This window comes from Penicillium verhagenii (genome assembly GCF_028828195.1).
Source record: "Penicillium verhagenii strain IBT 33310 chromosome Unknown utg000013l_segment0_segment0, whole genome shotgun sequence".
In the NCBI taxonomy this organism is placed as follows: Eukaryota; Fungi; Ascomycota; class Eurotiomycetes; order Eurotiales; family Aspergillaceae; genus Penicillium; species Penicillium verhagenii.
This window is the reverse complement of record NW_026643177.1, coordinates 944,546-968,792: the sequence shown is the minus strand read 5'-3', so window position 1 is coordinate 968,792 and position 24,247 is coordinate 944,546. Positions and strand designations below refer to the sequence as shown.

General features: G+C 47.8%; 8 protein-coding genes across 8 annotated transcripts; 3 read left to right on the top strand and 5 right to left on the bottom strand.

The window, feature by feature from the left end:
* Window positions 1-235: 235 nt before the first annotated feature.
* N7466_011616 (uncharacterized protein) lies at window positions 236-505 on the bottom strand (the record flags this gene model as incomplete). Its single annotated transcript, XM_057171005.1, has 1 exon — window positions 236-505. The coding sequence occupies one exon, from the start codon at window positions 503-505 to the stop codon at window positions 236-238; it is 270 nt and encodes an 89-aa protein (XP_057015726.1).
* Window positions 506-1,624: 1,119 nt separating this feature from the next.
* N7466_011615 (EthD domain-containing protein) lies at window positions 1,625-2,138 on the top strand (the record flags this gene model as incomplete). The annotated part of the gene is made up of 2 exons (XM_057171004.1): window positions 1,625-1,789; window positions 1,854-2,138. The coding sequence occupies 2 exons, from the start codon at window positions 1,625-1,627 to the stop codon at window positions 2,136-2,138; spliced, it is 450 nt and encodes a 149-aa protein (XP_057015725.1).
* Window positions 2,139-2,526: 388 nt separating this feature from the next.
* Window positions 2,527-3,688, bottom strand: N7466_011614 (ferritin-like domain-containing protein; the record flags this gene model as incomplete). Its single annotated transcript, XM_057171003.1, has 5 exons — window positions 2,527-2,553; window positions 2,625-3,145; window positions 3,198-3,287; window positions 3,353-3,538; window positions 3,598-3,688. The coding sequence occupies 5 exons, from the start codon at window positions 3,686-3,688 to the stop codon at window positions 2,527-2,529; spliced, it is 915 nt and encodes a 304-aa protein (XP_057015724.1).
* A 905-nt stretch (window positions 3,689-4,593) lies between these two features.
* On the bottom strand, window positions 4,594-7,005 carry N7466_011613 (calcium-binding EGF-like domain-containing protein; the record flags this gene model as incomplete). The annotated part of the gene is made up of 2 exons (XM_057171002.1): window positions 4,594-5,618; window positions 5,688-7,005. The coding sequence occupies 2 exons, from the start codon at window positions 7,003-7,005 to the stop codon at window positions 4,594-4,596; spliced, it is 2,343 nt and encodes a 780-aa protein (XP_057015723.1).
* Window positions 7,006-10,333: 3,328 nt separating this feature from the next.
* On the bottom strand, window positions 10,334-12,491 carry N7466_011612 (uncharacterized protein; the record flags this gene model as incomplete). The annotated part of the gene is made up of 5 exons (XM_057171001.1): window positions 10,334-11,026; window positions 11,081-11,721; window positions 11,772-11,868; window positions 11,937-12,220; window positions 12,275-12,491. 5 exons carry the CDS (start codon window positions 12,489-12,491, stop codon window positions 10,334-10,336), a joined length of 1,932 nt encoding a protein of 643 aa, XP_057015722.1.
* Window positions 12,492-13,264: 773 nt separating this feature from the next.
* N7466_011611 (alpha-amylase) lies at window positions 13,265-15,533 on the top strand (the record flags this gene model as incomplete). Its single annotated transcript, XM_057171000.1, has 8 exons — window positions 13,265-13,423; window positions 13,469-13,507; window positions 13,557-13,672; window positions 13,722-13,830; window positions 13,903-14,131; window positions 14,186-14,348; window positions 14,409-14,555; window positions 14,612-15,533. The coding sequence occupies 8 exons, from the start codon at window positions 13,265-13,267 to the stop codon at window positions 15,531-15,533; spliced, it is 1,884 nt and encodes a 627-aa protein (XP_057015721.1).
* Window positions 15,534-15,903: 370 nt separating this feature from the next.
* On the bottom strand, window positions 15,904-21,974 carry N7466_011610 (uncharacterized protein; the record flags this gene model as incomplete). The annotated part of the gene is made up of 4 exons (XM_057170999.1): window positions 15,904-16,026; window positions 16,109-17,183; window positions 17,931-19,871; window positions 19,921-21,974. 4 exons carry the CDS (start codon window positions 21,972-21,974, stop codon window positions 15,904-15,906), a joined length of 5,193 nt encoding a protein of 1,730 aa, XP_057015720.1.
* Window positions 21,975-23,026: 1,052 nt separating this feature from the next.
* Window positions 23,027-24,166, top strand: N7466_011609 (putative Coatomer subunit epsilon; the record flags this gene model as incomplete). The annotated part of the gene is made up of 5 exons (XM_057170998.1): window positions 23,027-23,051; window positions 23,107-23,485; window positions 23,556-23,691; window positions 23,762-24,000; window positions 24,058-24,166. 5 exons carry the CDS (start codon window positions 23,027-23,029, stop codon window positions 24,164-24,166), a joined length of 888 nt encoding a protein of 295 aa, XP_057015719.1.
* Between the last annotated feature and the right edge of the window lie 81 nt (window positions 24,167-24,247).

Sequence of the window (24,247 nt, the reverse complement as noted above, 5' to 3'; positions counted from 1 at the left end):
TGGGTTGTCAATAGACTCATGGCCCCCTATTTACAGGATAAGGGTGCGGAATCATGTTCCGAATCGTCGTCAAGGCCTTGGCAGACAAGAGAGGGTTGAACAAGATCAAACCAGATCATCAGCCTAAAGAATCAAGATAGTTCCTCGGAGAATTCGATGATTCTCTGCTCATAGAACATGATTCAGGCTGCATTGAGCATTCAGGTTTAGGTTTAACAGACCATACTGTTGATTACTAGTCAGCTTCACCAGATCGCCCACTGAAGTGAAGAATCCAATTGCATCGTACCTGTTCGACATCTTTCTCGGAGCAGCAGTAGACATCGCCGCCAGAGCAACTCTCGCCCAGCAGGCCAGTGGCGATATTACCAAGAGATATCAGGCCGGCATTGCCATTGCCTTGGCAAACAACAACCTGGTCACTTTTGCAGGTGCTGTCTCTAGTAGCGATGGACGCCGCGATGGCAGAGGAAGCAAGGGCGAGAGTAATAAAGAAGACCTTCATGATGGATAAATAGAGATTTTTGATTATGAAGAGTGGTCAAAATGGCTTGGTGGTCTTGAATTAATTAAGTAAACTATCTATCAGAGAAACGCAAGCTCCAGCTCGACTTTTATAACCAACTGACACGCCAAGAGAAGGCATTTGACTTTGGAAATACCTGTTGAGAGATTGTGAAAATTTAAAATCTCTTACCCTTAGAGTCTGTCATTCATGTAAAATTCAGTAAACTGAACAAGGCTATTGTGACAATGACATGAACGACTATTTTGGTCAAGGATATTTCTGTTCCGAAAACAGCCATGTAACGCTGATATAGTAAGGATCGGCGAGGTGAATGCAACCTTGAATAGCTTGAATCTGGCTCTAAATGAAAATCCAATACAATTGGATAGTTCTAGAGTTCACAGTACTAAGTATCGCCTCCCGCTTCCAAGGTTCCGGGGCATCCGCTCGACCCCGACGTCGAGCAAGTCTGGTACTGTGAGCTCAGAATCAACGTAAAGGAATAACAAGCCATCCGCTTAACCATGTATGAGAATCCTGCTATACATATTTTTCTGCGTTTTGTTCTGTGGGTGGTTGATGGAGTTAACATTCAGAATCTTGGAACATTGAAAGCTCACGTCTATCCAATTTGTCGGGAAAACGGAAAACGCGCTTCCGCTGTCTGTTTAGCGCTGCATATGCGCGTCAGCGTTTGCAGGAAAGATTTAAATTTTAATTAAAGCACTCGATAATGTCTTACTTAGTAATTTCTGGACTCAACAAGGCTTTCAGTATTATTCATCATGTTCAACATTGAAACCAAAATAGTAACCGAGACCCACCTTTGGAATCCGATTTGGCAACTCTAGCCAGTTACGAGGCCGAACCTAGGGACCGCTATATCTTTTAGCCTATCTAGGCCAAGAACTTGCGCCTAACGCGGGGCACAGGGGGGGTTGCGGAAGCATAATCTCACCTCAGCTTCAAAATGTTAGGCCATGTTGGTGACTTGAGTGTATAAATTAACGAGGGTATTAGCCCTTTTTTAAATGATCATTTCCCTCGCCCTATTGCAATAACATCCCAAGTGTTTCAATCAATCTCGTTTCCAAAAAGAAATCGGTGCTTGTAATTATGTCTGAAGTTCAAGTTCCCAAGAACCAACCGGTGAAGCTCACCATGACTCACTATCGCCAACAACAACACTCGCACGAGGCTTTCATAAACTGGATCGTCCAAGACCATCTGCCGCTCGCTATACCCGTTTTTGAAAAATATGGGCTTACTGAATACAGCCTGGTATGCAATTATTGATCTCTATGACCCTATCCATACGACTACGCCTAATAATCATTTTATGCAGTTCATTACGCCATCTTCTCTCAACGACTCATTGAAGCAAGCTATAGGAGAATCTTGCCCTACCTGGGATTTCGCTGATTTCGACTGCTTTATTGAATACATGCTTCCGAGTGTAGAGACTGTCATGAAGATTATGTCAGACCCGGATTGGCAGATAGCAATCAAGGACGAGGATAAGTGGGTTGATATGCCCAAGGCTCTGATTTCGGTGGGTTATAGCACTGGGAATCTACTAAATAAGGACCCTGCAATTTCTTTGTCTGAGCATATGAAATTGGGGAAGTGAACCTCAAGTGGAAGCGCAGGTCGATATTTTGTGAAAAGAACGCGGGATATTACGGGTTGAGTCGCGCCGGGCTGCCCCGCACCAGAGGCATAATACTTTTTTGGCAGCCAACACACCGCATTCCAAAGATAAAATGAAAAGAACATTTTGATTATAAAAGGACTACTGCACAGCAGTACTCGCTAGATATTATGTTGAGATCAAAACCCGCCCGTCACGTCAGAATGGTATGAGGAAAAGGAGAAAGAAGAAAGGAAATTAGAAATGGTAATACCAGCTTTTCATGTCAGCTTCATTGTATATTGAAGATGGCTCATGAGGCTGCCCTAAGGCGAGGAAGACTAGTAGGTCATACCTCCCCTTTCTAGCTAAAGAGCTCTCGGTCGGCTCACTTGGTGCTCTTGGGGCTTGCAACCTATGAAGAAAGCAACATCAGTCCCATAAAGTCCAGACTTTGAAACAAACCAAGAGACAGATCTAGATTACCTCGATAATAGCAGGACCAGCAACGATATTGTCATCAGTTACCTGGCTCTTGCCCTTTGTGATGACAACATAGCTCTGACCCGCAACACCATCAGGGACAGTAACGGTAAAAGATTTATCACCCCTGTAATGCAGCGGAGTCCAGACGGGACCAGTAACGGTAATGAAAGCAGCGTGAAGGTTGCCTAGGTTGGAATCATCGAAGCCACTGCCAGCCACTACGCTGACTTTCGAGCCGCTGCGGATGGTGCTGGTCGATTTCACTGTCAGTGAAGGGAATGCCTTCACAGGGAGCTTTCCGTTGCTGGAGGGGCATGAGGTGATGAATGGCGATGCAACGGTGTACACCTCGTCGAGGTCGAGAGGATCGTCAAAGGGCTGGGGGAAGGGGACTTCGCCGATAGTCGCACGGAGGTAGGCGCTATGGCGGGCCTCGACCGTCAGAATACTACCGGCGGCAGTAAGATAATCTTTGTTGGCAATGGACGCGGCAGCACCGAGATAGGCGCTGACGCCGACACCTAAATGGTAAATGTCAGTAGAGGTTTTGCGGCTATCATGGAGAAAAACTACCTTCGAGAACGCTGGCAAGGGCCAGAAATGTCTTCACGTTTGTTGAGGGAAAGGAGTAGGTGCAACGTTCGACGGGAGAAGCACCGGCCGCTAGAGAGAATTGAGCTATTAGACCATGCACACTCCGAGTCTTCATATGGGTATCTATCACTCACCTGTAAGAGCCTGTGTTAGGAAGGCCACGTGTTTCTTCTCGTCCGACGCGACTTCTTGCAGGTTGGCGTAGAATGGATCCTGGAAACCAGCTTCCAGGAAATCTTCGCGAGTGTAGTTCTTGAGCCCGTCCTCATAGAAGGTGGCCTCGAGGTGCTCGAGCGTCAGTGCATAGTTGAGGATGTCGGCTGAATTGGTTAGCGTTATTCAAGTCGTATAAGCTGTCAATTCCGTGGGAAAGATGTACCGTCGGTGATAGTAGTTTCACGGGTAGCAATAGGACTAGCCTGGGCCATGGCGAGCACCGCACTGGTCAGAGCAATATTGATGACCTTCATTGTGTAAGGGTGTAGAGTCTTTCGCAAAGTATCTTAGCAGACTGGACTGTAGGCGCTGGAATAGTAAAGATAAAGATATTTAGTGGGAGCCGAGCAAGATCATTTATAGATGTCCCTTGTGTTGTCAAGGTACCATAAGGGGTTCAGCATGTGCTATGTCTTGATTCTTAACTAGCCAAACAGAATGCTCTAGTACCTGTCTTTTTTAATTCGGGCATTTTCCTACTCGGAACATATTGATTGGGCAAGGGATTGCGATCGGCGTCAGAATTTCCTAGATCCAGGCAAAGCTCGTGCGTGGAAGGGTTAGTTTGACGAGAAAAAAGCACAACAAACAGGTTACAGGTCTCAGGTCTTTACTCTTAGTATGTCCAAAGTAAGCGAAAGCGAGAACGAGTCCGAAACTACCCAATTGAAGATTAAAATTATCCCGCGCTACTTTACTTTCAATAACAATGTAAAAAACAAAATCAAATTGCCCTTGGAAAAGTCCATTCTTCGGAAGAGGAGGAAAGCCCCATACTAGAGACCATTGATGAATTCCGGGAGCAAAAGCCGACCGAGAGCGAAAACGAGAACGAAAATGCGCGGGAGCGAGACGTTTTGCCTCGCCAATTAAGTCCGGAGAAAAGGCTTGTAAGCACTTGAGGCGAACCCAAGTTTCGAATGGTATAGCGCCAACATTGAAACATTAAATAGGACATTTAAGTCATATTTCCATTCTTCTTTACAAGGCCCATCATGCTTAATGAGTTATGAATTCAAAAAACATGCGAAATTTGAGAGCATTCCTTGAAATAAGGTCTTCGTTATCAGATACATAATCTTACATACAAGCCGTGCAGCATATACACAAATTTTCTTCTTCCCTCCCTTCTTTTTGATGTTCAATATGTGACATAAATTCATCCTCCTATAATTGTACCGTTGGGCAACGTGATTGTCTTGTTCTCAAAATCTAGATCATACATACCCAGCACTTCCAATGATGTCGCGCTAGCATAGTATTCAACCAGGTACGACTGAATACTTTCCTTGGCACTGACGGCGGAATCAAGCGAGCTTGTCTCCTCGAGAAAAAAGAGTACAGCTATTTGACAGAATTCCATCACTTCGGACAAGATAGTGGTGTTTGTCGTGGACTCAGTTTCCAGGGGATTTGTGACTGTTGTATTTTTGGCGTCCGAGTCGTCGTAAAATATGCCCTCCATGCTAGCCAAAGACCGAGAGGCAACATTAGTAGCCTCGGAATTTGGAACCTTTCCAACTTTTTCACCGTCGATAGGTAGCCCAATCGATCGGCGAGATTTGCGAGATTCACTGCTTGACTCCGCCCCACTGAAAGACACGAGGGTATTCTCAGTCTTGCATGAGACATTGTTCGTGCTAAACAGAGCCATGATCGTTGCTTCATGGAGAGGTATTTCGAATTTAGTTTGTGAGTCGGCAAAGACGCTCGGGAGTAAACTACCCATCGTAGCGTTCTTTGACTCTGAGAGATCAGATGTCACACAGCTACTATCACCGACAATCGCGCATTGGGATCCAGTGTAACCATTAGTGCAGATGCAGGAACACCCGCTCGCACTCGAAACACTGACCCCTCCGTGCTTGCAGGGCGTAGTACTCTCGCAGGACTTGGCGCTGGAATCCTTGGACTGGGCGGCCAGAAGAACAGGAAGTAAAATTGCAAGGACAATTATGAGTAAAATCAAGACGCAGATGATGATGAGCCACCTCCGTGACAGGCCCAGAAAACGTTTTTTAGCTGGCGTACCACTTGAGACGTGATATTTCTCTAGATCGGCATTGCGGTTAGAACGCCAAAGAGACACAGGCAAGAACCAACGGCTCTTGGATTCTGATAAGCCAGGCTGTGGAAACTCGGATAGAATATCAGAGATTGACCCAGAGTGACGGCGGGAATTACCTAGAACGAACTGTTAGATTTTGCCTCTACTGACATAAATTGATGGGGGGCGGAGTGAACAAAACTCACTTGCGGCGCGGAATTCAGAGTGATTGCTCATTGCAGAAAGATTAATTCGACTGGTACTCCTACCATGGTCCACGGTTGAAGCCATTTCAGTAGCACTTCGGATCAAATCAATCAGGCTCAGGGGAGTGCTATGAGCCCTAGAACTACGCCCAGCTCTCGAATCCGACCGGGGAGGCTCGAGGTCATTGGGTTTCTTGTCACTGATAGTCGGAAAAGCTCGGGGTAGGCAGTCCATCTCTTTCTCCAGTGATTCGGTAAACACTTCTTCGTCTTGTTTTTGGGTATTGTTCCCTCGTGGCATGGAGGGGTTCTTTGGATGCATGTCCTGTTCAGATTCGCTCAACGCGGAGGAAACAAAGTTTCTTGCTGAAGCATCTGGTGGAGACGGAGTTGCAAGGGCAGTGGAATCCCGATTGAAGGGGGGTTGTTCATGGGGTAATGTTGGGCTGTCCAGATTTGAGAATATAGAGGCAGGATGGAACTTGCAGATTGTGCGTATCGTTGCGTTGTCTCCCTTCTCGAAATTAGTATCCCTTGACATTGAGCTGTGACGTTGGTAATCATTACCCCAGCTGGACGGGATAGCCTGGCTCGAGGCAAGGGATACTCGAGTCCAGCGGGGATTGAGGCTATTTTGTGGGAAGCTGGAGACGGGTGGTTCTTGGATTGCATCATGAGATGTTTTGAGTGGCGACACGAGACCAGCGGCTCGTAGACGCGGATCATCCTGCGGCACCGGAGGGATCTGCGAGGGTGGCGGGCACCATGGTGGTGGGAATGGTGGGATATCAGAAAGGTGAAGAACAGACGATGAGGTGGTAGACTGTCTGAAAAGATACTCGGTTGCGATTGATGTGCGAGACCTCAGGTCAACCGTGCTGGTAGGGCTGGCGCAGGATATTTGGTTTGTAGAAGTATTCTGAGGTGTGGTAGCATGGGGACGTGTGAATGATGCGACAGGTGGTGTTGGTAGAGATAATATGGAACTTGAGCCGTTGCCGCTGCTTTGAGAGTCCGTTGATGGCGAAGGGTCCTTGTTCGGACACTGAGTTCCGATTGTTAGAGGACCTCGCGGAATTAAGTATCTGGGGTGGTGGTTGATATTATTGCTCGGTGAGCCTGGATCCGGAAGTGACCGCTGAGTTTGCTGGTGAAAGTTCCTCAATGGAAGGGGTGTGAGCGGTGGATGTGGTGAAACTCGCCCTGGTATATACACCCGATTCTTGAGGAACTCTGTAGTTTTCTTCGTGGACTTCTGCTCGTCAGGTAGTGGGACTTCAATGGACTCCGGTCCAGACACCGGTAGCTCGGCACCCATCTTCAATGCAAAACAAGACAAAGCTTTCTATGGCATCAGGTGGGAAGGTAGTGGTGGGCTCGACAACAAGCACCTTTATTCTGATTCCGAAATTGATGACAGGGATTTGTGCCAAAGGAATGGAAGAATGAAGCCCAAATTATAGTAAGTGCCTCTTAGGTAACACTCAAGCTCGTTTGCATATACTGTTTAGTTATGCAATGCTTGAAGCGAGGCAAGAGGAATAACTGGCTCCAGAAGGATTCGAGAAAATTGAGAAACAATGAATATGTATAGAAAAGACAGGACCGCCACCCAGGAGGAAGGGGAGAGCATGAGACAGTCAATAGAGTAAGAGATAGATGCCCAGGTGAATGAAGGATAGATAGAAAAAAGGAAAAAAACAGGGAGAGCAAAAGACGAAAACCCAGGTGGGCGTCACCTGACGTGTCACAATATGCCATTCACGGCTTGTGATTATTACAGGCAAACGGAAATCAGGGATCTAGTTAGAGGCTTGCCAGCTTCTAGAAATCAATGCTAGTACGTACAACAAACCCCCAAGAGCTAGAGAAAAACAGGAAGAACTAGGATCCGATAACAATACTAGTACACTCGAAGTCGCAAGCCAACATTCGAAGTCCTCTCAAATATCACGAATGCTTTGCGAGTATTTGTTATATCGAGTACACCATCGGAGGTGCGGAGATTTCCCTGTTGAATCTCTATAAGTCCACGATTCAGTTTGTCAAAATGCAGTAGGATTATGAAGTGGCGTATAACAAAGCCCCGCAATGTCAGGAGAATTCAGTCAATTATGCCGAGCCGTCGATGGCGAACCCCCGCCTGGACCAAGTATCGACAGATTCGACACTAAAAACATAGACTAAAAGTAGGTAGAAACCGCCATCGAATTCAAAAGCGAGCTAGACAGTAAAGACCCCGTATAGTAGTTCATGCTCTGGCCTCGTGACGGTGGTATAGTATAGTTATGGCTGAACACTACTGCAGGCACGAAACAGTGCGGGGCTTTGGTGGAGATTTGCGGAGCGACCCCCTCCCGTGCACTGACCCTAAGCTAACGATCGACCCTGAAAATTACCTTTCTAGATCAACGCGGCTCAGCTAATGCCTCCAAGGGGACTTAAGCCCAATTCTTTCTAGAACAACGCTTCGCGCATTCCTAAGCAAGATGGCGATCATACCAGCACTTGACACAAAGATCAATATGTTGCCCTAAGAAAGCCCACATCCGCATAGGATATTAAGTCCATGCCAAGAAATTCAAGTTTCACAACTGCAGAATTAGTTTAGAAACGACTTAAAGTGTCTCCTACATCATTGGCTGGCTTTAGAATTTTAATGCATGTGCATAGCAGAACTATGATTGATATACGTGGGAATCAAAATTATGCCTGTCTACTGTGATGTCTTGTTCAAATTTTCTGGACATTCTAGGTGAAGATGGATACATCCACGCACATCTGGATGGATTCCAACTCCAATGTTTATACGGCTCAAATGTGATCAATAATACGGGATCTACGAGTCTAATTGCCAGATACAGCGAGTTTCTCAAGTAAGGGGAGCCCACTGCGAGCTTTGTGAGGGGTTTCGGGGTTTTCGGGGTTTTTCCACTAGCTTTTGCTATGGAGTACTCCGTACAAAGGCGAAACACCCCACGGAGCTGATATCACCTTGGAAGTGGGTTGGTATACGTAAGTTACTCACCCACAACGCACTTCTCTGCCCCATTTTCCACGCATCATTTGAAGATCCAAGTCCACTTGATCCTACATGATTCATGCCGTTATATTTTCATCTTTTTGAAACAAAGCCGTTGTCCTAAAACTGCCATGCAGTCATCTAGATGTGGGGCATCCATATGTCATAGTGTCATAGCGGAGATTTTAAGGAGCGGATAAACGGACTATATGTACGGACTATCCGGAATTTTTAGTCAAGATATTGAGTCTTGAGAGGCTGGCAAGCGCGCTCTCCTTGGCGTTGCGTCGGTGTTGTTAGCGTAGATGCCGCAGAGACAAACCCACTGGCTAGGTCTACCGTATTGGCCAGTAGTTCCAACTGACTGAAGGAATTGTGGGCTTCCAAGCATTTTGAAAATTCTGATTCACGAACGGTTTTCTGCGCTTAAACCACCAAGTGCCCACAACCCAGCCCTGGAGCGCTATATGCCGACATCTGGAAAAACCCTAAGTCAAAAACTTGCCGTGTTTCACTCATGAACCGGATCCACACCTGGGCAGGTCCACCGATGCTAAGAAAGATCCTGAGATCCAGCGCTCTAGACCCCACTATTGGTGCAAGTGGATTAAATGGTAGTCCTTGCGCCCCCACTTCAATCTACTTTGGTACGATATATGGAGCTTTGGCTAGTGTCCATGTGGATTCCACATGGTTCATTCCAACTTCTTGCCTTACAAGCTAGTACGGATAGGGAGTATAGTTTTCTGTAACCGAAGGTACGGAAGTTTGCGGAGTCCCGGAGTCCGGAATCCCGTACGCCAACTTCCTACTAGTACGTTATGGAAAAAACTTATGTATATGACCTTATTTTGTTTTCAAATGTTTTAATTTGAGCGGAGAACAAGGCACAAGATATAGAATAAATCGAAATCTATTCTCATTTCCTTCTATTAATCATATTCCCATGCCAAGAAATATCAGTTTTTTGGCTCAAGGGATGCTGGAACAAAACATTTGAATTTCTACTAGGAACCTGGTATACCAAGCACTTGAGTATCGTATTGAAATATTGGAAGCAGATCATCAAATTACGAAACATCCACGGACGGGTATATATTTATACAGGAGGTAACATTTATGCAGGAGATTTGCCTCACATGAGAAAAAAGAAGCTGTTCAGGTGGATCATACGCCCGGGGAGGAATTTTAAAGTGTCCTGTAGATCCGAATCTAGGTGGACAGAGTGATAGCCTCAGGGATTATTGGGTTGATTCTCCCGGGTGCTCATTTTCCAGTGGGTCTTGGAGCTTCGCCGATCTCTTTCCAAGTTTCACGCAGTGCGAAGTACAGTACTCCCCGGCAGTGGAAAGTTCGACGGTCGATGAGTAGACATCTGGATCGAGATGGCTAAAGTGGACCCCTCGGAAAATTTCAGACTTCTCACATGAATCGTTGACTCATTTTCTTGAACGAAGGTCGTTCAAAACAAAGATAAAAAACAACCCCTGATACGGTCTTCGTTTTACCACCAGAGTGTGCACATGTCAATAGTATCCATTCCTGCTTGTATCCAAAGTGCTCAATTTAACCAAATGGTTCACACCAGCTCTGCTCTTCTCGCACTTTGCAATTTCCATGTGGCCTAACTATCCCAAGTATCATCAACAGTGACAGTTGTTTCTCCACAAACAGCAGGAACGGTATATGATTCGTTATCACCATCCGCCCAGACCACAGTCCCATCACTCTCAACGAGGATGTACTTGTATTCAAACGACTCACCCGCAGTGAAATCAATAGTCACAAACCAGAGATTGTCTGAAGATGTGTAATCAGCTGCACTCAATGCTATAGCATCACTGGTATCCCAGTCACCGAGGGCGCTGATGGAGCCAGATATATACATGTTCTGACCATACTCTGTTGTCGCAATAAGATCGAACGTGACAGCGACACTCGTAGGGGTGGTGCAAGCTGTTGTAGTAGTGCTGGTACTCTTGGTGGTGGTGGAGGTAGTGGTTGTAGTGCCGGAAGAAGCAGAAGATGTAGTTTTTGCTGTAGTGGAAGTAGTTTCAGTACTACCACCTGTCAATGTGGCCGGCCACGCCGTATCTGTGGCTGTGCTGTAAAGACCCGTTGCAGAGGTTGCAACGCAAGTTGCTGGCACGCTGCTGGCCGATGTCTCGCCCCAGGAAGGAGGAACAACAGAGTTACGGCGCATGTTAGCCGTCAACAATGCGGCATACGACCAGGTCAAATCCCGGGCAGACAGCTCATCGCCATCAGCTTTATCAAATTGCTCCGACATAGAGCCATTTGTCAATGCATGATCTTGCTATAATGGTATTAGCACATTGCAGCATTTCTTTTTTGTTCCGGTCGGACGTACCACAATGCTGAGGAATCCGTCTGCGTATGTTTTGACGGCATCCACAATGGAAGTGTACTCAGAGCTTGAGGAAGAGTAGGTTCCTGTAGCAGCAGAACTATATAAGTCGGTGAAGAAATCCAGTGAGGTAGAATCAATCACAATCTCCGCGTTATTGTTCCACTGGTAGAGTGCATCATAGAGCAATTCCGCGGCTGCCATAGTACAAAGGAACCATGGATTACCGTCATAATACGTGTCTTCGGGATAGCGCCCAATGGCACAGGCAGTGCCCTCGGCTGCATCATCATTGATGGTAAATAAGTCGCGGAAGGAGTCTACCACCACCTTATGGTTGGCAAGGGCGCGCGATGAGCATGGCTGGAAGGTTGTGTCGTCGCAACCGGCTTCGGGATCAAAAGTATGGATACTGCCCAGAATAGTGTTGACGTCTTTTCCAGTACGGCTGCTCTCATCAAAGTTGGCCAGAATATAATCGCCCAACCAAAAGGACTGCAGGTAGCAAAGAATTTCGGGGGCCTGGGATTCACAATAGGTGCATGAGGAGCCAACAGCCGAAGAAAATGCAATACCCTCCACAAGAGCGCGGTGTTGAACTGCGATAGTGAAAAAGGAAGACCCATCAACCTCCTCCCATAGGTCTAACTGGTCAGTATTCTTTCATATACTAAAAGACTATTGGCGTTCTCACCATATCCTGTTTCGTTCCAGTATTGCGCGACGTATGAGAGATCGTTGCGCACAATGGGCCAGATAATTTCAGCAGCGTACGCTTCGTAGCCGTTTGCCTAGAAGGTTTAGCTTCTTAAGCCATAGTGGAATCATTCTTTGTCATATAAGAGCAGATATGCCATACATTTAACCACTCGCCAAAGTCCATGAGTGCAGTTGCTCTGAGAGCGGGCCCATCACGTTGGGGCCGACCCCAGGAGCCTGTATAGGCCGTCAAGTCCACGTTAAAATGCGGCTCACCTAATCCGCCCGTGGTCAAGTCACCAGACGGGTTGGATACGGTCTGCAGATAGGCTTGTGCATCGATGTAATCCTCGATGATGCCCTGCAAGCTCGACTCGCCATTGCGAAAGAGGTCAACTAGAACCTTCATGGTGAGAGCAGAGTCCCGGGTCCAAGTATAGAAATCTATCAAGCTGTGTCAGACAATCACGGGATGAACTGAGCGGGTTCAATACGTACAGTCCGGGTCATCGGTACTTGGACTGGCGATAACAACGCCGCTGCTCGCGGATTCAGCAAATGCACCGGCAGACCCGATGTTTTCTTGTATAACATCAAGGGCAACCGTTGTCTCTGAGGCCAACCAGGTGTCCAAGCTGGTGGTGGCGCGAGGTGCAATGTTGAGGGCAGATGCCGTCACCAGCAGAGAAGAGAAGAAAGCAAACGGAAGAGCCATTCTGACAGATTGCTGTTTAAGTCGGCTGTCTCTGCTGGATGAAAAGCACTGCTAGATATAAGTATTTATACTGCAATCATTGCTTGCGCAAAACTAATGTTTCATAAACTACACATAGTCAGTGTAGAACGCGTAGGGAAGAGCGTATAGAAAAAGCCCCACTTCCCCCACAAAACGCCCCACAAAAACGCTTGCGCAACGATTCCCTGCTTGGCGGCCCATGCTTGCCAATCATCGCTCTTACTTCGAACGCCCCTGACAGCCACTTAAGCTTGTGTCCCGTAGGCGAAGGGAGTTTCCGTGCAAGATGCAGGTCACTTGGACCGCTGAAGAAATTCCAGGGGCTTTACCCCTCAGCTGGAATGCGGCGCTGACGAAACGATGCTGTCTACGACCGGCCACTGCGGCCAGTTATCGGACATGCAGCCATACAGATGGAAGATTCAATTTAACCGAGGGGTTAAAAGAGGTTTTATATGATATTAAGCGAGGCTCCAAGCATGTTTCTAGAACCTTGGAATGCTTGTACGGAATAAGCTTCTCCGGTATATCCCCGCCATGAGTCCAACGGGCGCAGTAGAGCGCGATGGATTGGCCTAATTGTGATCATTTCAAATCCCGAGAGAGAAATACCGACTTTCATGTGATTTTTTTCCAAGGCTGCCCGTTTCCGAGTTTTGTTTCCTTTCCTACGGGAATATAAGGATAGTACCTACCATGAAGAACACACTCAGCGCGAATCCCCACAATTCGGGGTCTTCAATCGATTCATTATGATATTCAAACCCATTGTGACGACTGCCCTCTTCATCGGGAGAACTATTGCTCTTTCCGCTGCAGAATGGCGCACACAATCTATTTACCAACTTCTGACAGATCGCTTTGGTCGAACTGACAACTCCACTACCGCGACGTGTGACACTGGCGATCAGGTAGACAATATGCCCTCAATTCAACTGCATATTCTGACTGTATAGATCTACTGCGGAGGCAGCTGGCAAGGTGTCGTCAATCATGTGAGTTTGAAATTTGAAAACAAAACATATTCACCATACTAATTGTTAGCTTGATTATATCCAAGGAATGGGCTTCACGGCCATCTGGATTTCGCCCATCACTGAACAGCTCTCCGAAGATACAGAGGATGGAGAGGCCTACCATGGATACTGGCAACAAAAGATGTGAGCGCTGTCTATTCAGCCCTGTCTTTGAATTTCACTGACGATACAGATACGATGTCAATTCTAATTTCGGGACCGCCGATGACCTTCTCGCGCTCTCGGATGCCGTTCATGCGCGGGGTATGTATTTGATGCTCGATGTTGTTCCTAATCATATGGTTAGTCCTCCTAATCTCGTTTGATGAGTACATGTGGGGCTAAGAAAATAACATTGAATTGACATTGATTAGGGATATGATGGTGATGGGGATGACGTAGACTATAGTGTCTTTGATCCCTTCGACTCGTCCTCGTACTTCCATTCCTACTGTCTCATCACTGATTACACTGACATCGAGATGGTGCAGGATTGCTGGGAGGGGGACACCATTGTCTCTTTGCCGGATCTGAACACCACGCAAACAGTTGTTCAGGATATTTGGTATGCCTGGGTGGCCGACTTGGTGGCTAATTATTCAGGTGAGATGTTCATTAGGGTAATTTTATTGCAAAATCCTAATACCTGAGATTCAGTCGACGGACTACGCATCGATAGCGTCCTTGAAGTTCAGCCATCCTTCTTCCCGGCTTACCAGAGTGCTGCTGGCGTCTACTGTGTGGGTGAAGTTGACGACGGTGATCCATCCTTGGACTGCCCGTATCAGGACTATCTGGATGGGATTCTTAACTACCCGATGTAAGAGACACCTTAAATCCGAGAAACAGCCATTACGTTATAATTAACGAATGAATCTAGATACTATCAACTCCTGTACGCCTTCGAATCTAGCAGCGGCAGCATCAGCGATCTCTACGATATGATTAAATCAGTCGCAGATGACTGCTCTGATCCGACGCTGCTAGGAAACTTCATTGAGAACCACGACAATCCTCGATTTGCATAGTAAGATAACATATCGTGACAGATCTATTCTTCAAATTTATACTAACATCACTTAGCTACACCTCGGACTACTCTCAAGCCAAGAATGTTGCCTCGTTCATCTTCTTTTCTGATGGGATCCCAATTGTTTATGCGGGACAAGAGCAGCATTACAGCGGTGGTGATGTTCCCTACAACCGTGAAGCCACATGGTTGTCCGAATACGCAACAACTGCAGAGCTCTATACTTGGATCGCCACGACCAACGCCATCCGCAAACTGGCCATATCGCTGGACGACGATTACATCACATACGCGAACGACCCATTCTACACCGATGACAATACCATTGCTATGCGCAAAGGAACGTCTGGTCTACAGGTTATCACTGTGCTGAGCAATTTAGGCGCAGACGGATCATCCTACACTCTTACGCTGAGTGGCAGTGGATATGATTCTGGAGTTGAGCTCATCGAAGCCTACAGCTGCACGTCTGTGACAGTGGACTCGAGTGGCGACATAGCTGTGCCCATGGAGTCTGGACTGCCCAGGGTATTTTTACCCGCATCTTCAATCGAAGACAGCGATCTCTGTGGTGGAACCACCACGACTTCTACAACTACAACTGCTACCAGTACGGCCTCAACTACGACTTCGACGAGCACAGCTACATGTACCGCTGCATCAGAGGTCTCAATCATTTTTGAAGAAATAGTGACAACCACCTATGGTGAGGAGATTTATCTTAGCGGCTCCATCTCCGAGTTTGGGTCCTGGGATACCTCAGACGCTCTGGAACTCTCGGCATCAAAATACACCTCTTCCAATCCGGAGTGGTACTTGGAAGTAAGTTTGCCTCCGGGGACTAGCTTTGAGTACAAGTTCATAATGGTGGAGACGGACGGGACAGTGGTTTGGGAAAGTGATCCCAACCGCAATTACACTGTTCCCTCGGTGTGCTCAGGGGTCGTCCAAACAGTGGTAGATACTTGGAGATAGTTACTATGTATATGTACGGCATATTTCAGAAATGCTTGAATATTACTCCTTGTGCAGGAAGAGAGTGGGAATTGATTCCAAGTAGTCAGTCGGAACAAGTGATGATGCAAGACCCACCCGTAGACTTGTAAATACAGAGCGGAAAGGATGGCGTCGAATGCTGATATCAGATTCAAATGTTTAATACCAAATTTCGCTCAAGTGCTATTAATGTAGATAGTCTCATCAACATCGTGAACAAAAATGCAACATAATGTATATTTCAAGTTTTTTGAAAGCCCCCCTGTCGAAAGTTGAATGTTTTGAAAGCTTTTAAGTAGGTGTATGTTGCCATCGCCCAATCAAAACGACTTCAGTTCTGAAGATACCTCTACTCCATCTGCAGCGCTCGAGATACACCCTCAACAGCTCGGTGAGAAGAACCTCCAATAGGAGCTCCACACTCGGGACATCTAGCTTGCTCCATCGGCATGCCGCATTCTCCAATAGCAAACTGAAGGAATGACCAATTAGCTCGTTTGTTCTACACGGGTAATGGGGGACAAATTGGAGAGATAGGTAGGAATCCAACTTACCGGATGTCCATTGGCGCAATTGTACCAGTGTCTAGAATGAGTCGCGATTCCTCCTCTCCCACTGACCATAGCCGTCTTGATAGATTGAAGCTCTTCCAAAGTGACTGTCTCATATCTTGGCCCCTCAAACAGGCGTGCCATCTCTTGTACCTTGTCTTGGAGCTCGGGGCAATTTCCCAATTTTTGGCAAAGTTCCAAAGCATCACTGAGAAGTTGACGAGTGGCTTCAGTGCGCTCTTCGAGAGTCTCCAGGCCTGTAAGCTTGTCTTGAAGATCTGCCTTGTCTTTTGTCACACCCGGATGAATCCGGTGATACCACGCAACTAGCTGGACGATCTTTGCGAATGAGATTGTCGCCGTGATCGCTATGCGGGAGAGACTTCCCTTGTTGGCTTGACTTATCAAATCTCGGAAATCACACAACATCCGGGACAATCTTTTTAGTAGTTTTTCGCCCGTCGGTGTCGATGACGCAGCAAAATCACTCCTTGACTCCATCACTTCAACAAAGTCGCTCCACATGAGTTCTTCGGCTCTGTGATAGATAAGTCGCGCGCCGAGGCTGATTTGATTGTTAGATCCTCGTTTCGTTATTTTCATCGCCTCCGTTCGGGCTGAAAGGGAGGCTATCTCGTCACTTGGTGACTTCTTATAAATGGTGATTGCATCCCTAAGCCGTTTGATTGGCTGGTTCTCGGCGTCCATGGTTTTCATAAGGGCACTGGCCTCCTTTCCAAGCGCTAAACAAGCCTTCCACCGTTCTGTCAAGGATTTTTGTCCTGTTTTCACTTTTGTGGAAGTGAGATTCTCTGCAATTTCATTCAAGCGGGTTTCAAGACCCTGAAGCTCGGTGCGGCCCTTGGTGAGGAAGCGCTTCCAAGTCTCATCCATGACAGCACGGTTAATAACGCGATTGTAGCGCCTGGTCACGAACTGGCGAATGGGCACTTTGCAGTCTGGGCATGAGGGTGTGGTGCTCGCAAGAGAAGAAGAGAAATCTTGGAGGCCATCGAATTTGCCATCTTTATCTCTCGTATAGACTTCATTAAGGCCAACCATTCCATCGACTGACTCGCTCGTAAAGAAATGGCCACATCCAAGGACAATGATAGGAGTTTCATTGAGGTTGATTTCAGCGTAGGTTTTCCATTCAATGAAATCTACACGGGCATCTGCCTTGTCCCCGCACTCTTGACACAGACCCTTCGGGCAATCTTCTCCGCAGAGGCTTGGGCATTGGTGGCCGCATTCAAGAACCTTGGTGCATCTCTCGTCACAAGGAAGTCGATCGCAAGGAGCTGCACAAGGCATTGAGCAAGACCCTTGGTGGTTACACGACCAGGTGCATCTCTCAATGCATGGTGCGCATGCTTTTCCGCATGTTGAGTCGCATTTTGAGTGTGAGCATCGAACCTGTGGAAAATATGATGAGCAATTTCGAAAAACGACAGCATGATTTATTCTCATGGAACTTACCTCGCACTTTGCCTGACAGACACCGCAGCTTTCCCCACTATGACATTCTCTAGCACATCGATGATTGCAAACACCGTATGGACGATCACACTGCTTTTTGCAACTCGGGTGCGTAAACGTCTTTTTTCCTTCACCAGTTACCACGAGACAGGTCCCGCATGAGCCCCTGCAGTTATGACCACAAGTCAAAATTTCAGTGCATGGTTCCGGGCAAAGGAACATTGGGGATGTGATATCCCTGAAACAGGCAATTTCGATTTTATGACCACACTTAGGGCCAACCTTTTCAACCTTCACATCGCACTTGAGAGAACCCAAGCTAGACATTTGGTGACAAAAGACTGACTTTCTAATATGGCCGCAAGGAAGCTCGACGTCGTTGATCTTGATCATGCAGGGGCCGCAATCATCACCACAAAGCTTCGGACATTCGTGGGCACAGGTCGATCGGATACGTGGACAAGGTTTCCCACATGCAAAGCCGTCGTGCATAACCACCGAATGGCACTTGGCCTGGCATTGATGACCACATGGCTCGAGTCGACGGGTACACGGAAGACTGCACCCACCTTCTGGACTCTTCCTCTCAAAATCATGAGGTTCAGAGCAGATGATAGACGTATCTGGGTGTCGAGGACAACATAGAGCCAATTCTGTGCCGACTGCATTCGCACGCGTGAGTTGAGAGTGCACATCAGCCCACATCGGGACATTTAGATATGTTTCAGCATTTCCAATGAGGTACATGCCGTGTTGGGCTCGACTGAGGAGCACGTTGATGCGGTTCTCAGTCCGCAGGAAGCCGACCTTGCGCTTTTTGTTGCTGCGAACCAGGGATACAATGATGACTTTTGCCTCTTCACCCTGGAAGTTGTCGACGGTAGCAAGGCGGAGTGTCTGTAGCAAGGCCTTCTTCTCGATAGCCTTGGGAGTGTTCTCTTTGGGACTGTCATCTTCAATCTTTTCAAATCCGTCGGCAGCTAAGGTTTGCAAGTCTCGCTCGCTGAGACAGATCTCGAAATCATTACTTAGAGATGTCCTGAGTTTCCGCAACTGCCCGGTATAGGGAGTCAAAAGGGCGATATCTGTGGGCTTGTATTCTCCCTGTCGGACAAGATGCCTGACAAGAGCAGTCGCCATATCAACCTCCCACTCATTGCTATGAGACTTGACACGGCTCCCGTCATCTGCTGAGTCTTCATCGCACCGATGATCTAACCAAAATAGATTATTCCGCATGCCAACAACATTGGGTAGAGACTTCACACTTTCATGGTCCTCCAGTTTTGGATAGACGCTCCTGATGAGTTGTGAGATCTCGGGTCTCATTCTTCGTTGCACATCGAGTTGTGCAACAGGAGCAGGATTCAGACCCGGTTCACCGACGGCGCGCCTCTCAAATTGGCTTCTGTCTAACTGCCATAACTTTCCAGTCGATGATTCAAGGCTAAGTGCATGATTATTCACCTGTGGCCGCAGCTGTCGATGATCTCCAATTTGTATGAAGTGTTCGACGCCTGGCATGAGGGCTGAAGCAACGTGGGCTTCCATGACCTCAGCTGCTTCCTCGCAAATGACAACTTTTGTTTCTAGGCAGCGGAGGGTATCAATATTTCGTGCAAGAGATGTTGTTGTTATTCCTACCACATCCGCTTGAATCAAGGCTCGGCGGTTGATCTCATTATGAACTGCGTTAATGTCCTTGCGAATATCCGCGGCGCGATCAAGGGCCTCAAAGAGGGAGGCAGTTCCAGTTTCCTGCCACTCTTTGAACCAGCTTTTTGCAAGAATTTTGCGGTCTGGTAACGAGAGACTGTGAATATCCTCCCTGGCAGCACGTATGAGGCCATCCAAGCGCACATCGTCAATTTCACCATCGTTTTCGTCTTCTTTGGGATTCATTGATTTGACTCCGAGCCAATTTAGTAGCTTGTCTTCAGTCACCGGGGTAAATCCATCCGGGTTCGGTTGGACGAGCTGTCTGTGCATGGTGGGCCATTTACGGTACAAGAAATTATCCATAGCATCCCAAGACAGGCCATTCCGAGACCGGTGCAGGGGTTTCATTGCATATCCAGCATTACTCATGCAGTCTTCAAGGTCCCCGTAGGACATGCCGAGGGTTTGCGACTCTACCCTTGTCTTTTCGATTCCCTTGCTGACAACACGAAGGTTTTTGCTTTCAAGCTCTGTGGCCTGACTGCGACCCCCTATGCGTATAATTCTCTGGATGTCGACATCAAGAAGATGCTTCAAAAATTGATCTAAAGCATGGTTGGTATAGCAGCTGGAATTTCGTCAGTAAATAAGCAAGAGATGATAAAATTCGTACATACATCACAAGAATTGGACCAAGATCTGCATTTTTCTTGATTTCAAGGAGCGCTTGAACAAGCTTGACCCCTAGATAGGACTTTCCGGTACCCGGGGGGCCTTGAATGAGGGCATACTCTCGTGAAAGAGCCGCGATCAGTCCCCGGCACTGGCCAGGATCGAGACCAGTCTCAGCTTGCAGCTTCAAGATGTCAATATTCCCAGGGCTGCTTGGGTCCAATGCGATATCCTCAGCTCCAGAACTGGCTATTGAAGTCAGAGGGAAGATAAATCCTGGTTTTCGCGCGTATGCCGGTGGGGGTATAATTTGGCCATTTTGATCATTCTTGCGGCCTGGCAAGATCCATCTTCGGAACGCCAAATCCCCTTCAGCTTGGATGCGCTGGAGGTTCTTCAAGATGGGAGCAAATGTGGCAGGAATCAAACCGTGGAAGTCGGCCAGAACACCGACCACCTTTTCGCTGAATAGCTGGCCCAGGAAGACGAGTTCGTTCTCTAGGCATGCCGCAAGCTTAACGGTGATACTTGGTGGAGACTTTGCAGAAACAAGACAGCTCTTGTGCCATTCTTTCACATCCAGTTGATTTCGGTCTTTAGCAGCATTCTTCACGCTGACTTCGAGGAAAATTATCCTTCTGTGAGTTCCTTGGGACACTAAGAAGCATACTAGGCTTCCTTCCTCCAGCCGACTAGAGTCCTGCCACCATCTGCATTGCTCATTGGTGGTCTTTGTGCGGAGTTGGGGCGGAGTTGAGAAAGATACGATCGCTTCGAGTTCGTTTTTATCATTGATGAATATTTGCCGCACTTGTGCATTCTGATAGATATGCGCTTGTGTATCTTTACCTGAGAAGTATTGAATGCGGGACAAACTATCCTGCTGCATCAGATCTCGAAGGACGTCCTTGGCCGAGCCGAAGATATCATGGCGAAGAAGTCGGAATGTTGAGTCAATGTATCTTTGCAGAGGATCGGCAATGAAGTGCGGTTGAAGAAAGTTGGTGGAGGGTAGATATTCTGCATTGTCGCTCACAATCTCTCCGTGAGTAGGAAATATCTGAATTTGGGAAATATCTGCAAAATCGTTGTCGTGTCTCCCGCCAGGTATTTGCATATCCATTGGAAAAGACGAGAGGATCGATTCGGCCTTCTGCGCAGGTTTGGTAGTAACCTCGGATGGGACAAGATTGCGGTTTGCACTAGCAATCAAGCTTTGCATGACCTCTATTCTGCTGTTAAGGCCGTCAAGGTCGGCTGGCAGACATTTTTCGGTAAGTCGAAAGCTTAGTTCACTGGTAAGGTCGAGTAGTGCGGGGAGGTCATCGTGAAATCGAACGCGTCGGACCCTTGACAAAAGCTGGTAGAGAGTATTCAACACTAGCTTCATCGTTTCTAGAGAGGTCACCATTGAGGAATCTCCATTGTTCTCTTCTCCTTTGCGCATCATATTCTGACAGACACTTTTCAGATATCTGATTGCTCGATCGCCATTCGTGCCACCGAAAGATGCGTATAGAGTGCCGACAAATGAGTCGACAGAAAGACAGTTCAGGAGAGAAGGATGCGTGATCACCTCGAGAAACGGCTTGTCGTATGCGAAAATGGGCTTCAAGTCCCCGAGATAGCCTTCTTCTGCAGTGGCCAATATAATGTCATGTCCATGCAAGTTGTCATCCACAAGGTCTTTGGCGAGGAACTGGTGATTCTCTTTGCCATCTGCTTCAAGAATCTTGAGGGCCCCATCCCAGCACTCAAAGAGCTCCTTGTTTCCAATTTCAGACAGGTCAGTCCTCATGATTCCACGTCTGAGAAGTCTTTTCCAGTCAAAGTACTGATTCCGAGCATGCAGATCATGAGCTGTGGGGTGATGTTCGGTTGGTGATGACTTGGATTCAGCAGCTTGGCCATGCGAAAATCTGCACTTATTACCATAACGACACGTGCCTCGCTGGAAGTGCATGCACGGTGCTTGCGACCGAGTCTGCTTTCCGAACCTGTTGGGCCCTCCCCGGTTGCTCATATTTCCCCGAGATCGCCAGCTTCCGCGGTATGCCATGGTCGAATGAGATAGACGAATACCGAGATGGATAGAGGCTGAGATGAACGGAGATGGACGGAGATAGATGGAGATTAAAACGATGAAGGCCGGACTGTTGTTGTAGTTGTTGAAGTAACTTAGATGTTCTGACTCAAAAGCTTGCACAGAGATCATGTGTGGTCTTTATACGCGATTTTTAGAAGGGGGACAGGATCCTCTTATATAGTCCAGGATACACTAAAAACTGGCTTCCTTTAGTAATATAGGGGTTGTTCTGAAAGGCTTTGTAATTTGCAAACGGCAAATAATTCCATCATATCTGTTGCCAATTAGAAAGGCTTGCTTCTGTTCGTTAGGCGTTTTCCATGTTGACTGCGGCAAGGAAACCTTGGAATCGGCCTCACGATTCTTTGCCACAAGAGATATTAGGGATATACTAGTAGATAGTATGCAAGATAGCACAGGCATATGTTGGTAGGGTCTCCAATCGGAATCCAAGGGCAGGCAGGCTACTATGCTGGGGGAAGGCGCGTCAGAAGCCACATTCTACGTGTCAAAATTGCGCCTTCGGTTTGGTTAGCCCCAAGTGAGATAAATGTTGAAAATGAAGACGAGTTTCAGCCTAACAGACACATATTTCCATGTTTGACTTAGCCATAGGAATAGTAGCCTATGGTTGTGTGGTAACTTCATGGATCTCTGTGGCAGTGCGTCACGTCCACATCTGACAGGCCTAGGCTATTGTTGGACATATTACGCGCCCAAGTGAGGCGTTTCGTTTTTAGCAACACTCAATGCCAGTCAATCCAACAAGGATCCTGAGGTGTTTTTGTAATTGGTTGACAGCCAAATCATGGGGATCAGGCGCAGGCTCGCAGCTCTGTGAAGTAGTACTTGGAACAAGTTAGAAGTTGCTGCCTTCTCTCCTCCTTGGTAGGCGGTCGGCCCACTTGCCCTCGGCTGACCTTCCCGTCCCGCAATAAACGCCAGCATGCAATCGCAGCCCAGGAACATCAACACCGCATCCTCCGCATTAACCCCCCATTTCTAATCCCCAATATCCCTACAATATGGATCCATTTTCAGCAGAGGGCGGTTAGTATCCACCAAACCCCCCCTTCTCCTGTTAGCTCACTCATGTGTCTTTTAGAGCTCCTCAACATCCACAATGCCTTCCACTCCGGCCAGTACCAAGAAGTGATCGACTTCGAGACCGCCGCCCTCTCCCCCGAGAACCAGCTCCCCGCTCGTGTTCTTAAGCTCCGTGCCCAGATTGCCCTTGGCCAGAGCGCCGAGGTGCTCGCCACCGTTTCCAGCCAAGAAGATACCCCCGACCTGGCCGCTGTCAAGGCCCTGGCTCAGCAGGTCTCGGGCAATACCAGTGCCGCCCTGCAACTCGCCCAGGAGCTCGCCGAGAACTACCCGGAAAATGCGACTGTGGAGGTTCTCGCTGCTACGGTTCTGCAGGCTCAGGATCTTAGTGAGGAGGCCTTGGCCTTGCTGACCCAGCACCAGGGTAACCTGGAAGCGTGAGTGATGCTTTCGCATGCTGCATTGTAACCCCCTTATCAATTGATATCCTGACATCTTGCGGCTTAGTGTTTCCTTGATTGTCCAGATTCACCTTCAACAAAACCGAGCCGACCTTGCCCTTAAGGAGGTCCTGGCTGCCAAGCGCTGGGCTCAGGACTCGCTACTAGTCAACCTGGCCGAGTCGTGGGTTGGCCTGCGAGTTGTACGTGGTCCCAAGACCTGCCTCAATTGCCATATATTTGCGATGCTAATCTGTCGACTTTTACGAACAGGGTGGTGAGAAATACCAGTCCGCTTTCTACGTTTACGAAGAACTCGCCTCCGCCCCTAGCACCGCCGCTCCGCTTTCCATCGTCGGCCAGGCCGTCGCAGAGCTCCACCTGGGCCGTTTGCCTGAGGCCGAAGCCGCCCTTACTACCGCACTGGAGAGATACCCCGAAGACGCCGAGTTGATTGCCAACTCTATCGTGCTGAACGTGCTCTCCGGGAAGCCAAGCGCAGATCTGGAGGCGTATGTGACACCCTTACATCCGTATTCATTCCGGGATATGCTAACACCGACATGCAGTCGTCTTGAGCAGGTTCAACCATCACACGCCCTTCTCGCCGATATTCAAGAGAAGAGTGCCTTCTTCGATACCGCTGCGGCTAAGTACTCGGCCAAGGTTTCCCAATAGGGTTGGGAGGTATTGAATTTTAGGAACCTTGGTTAAGTCTTGCAAAAAGAATACACCGTTTGATTTTGTTGAGCCTTTTCT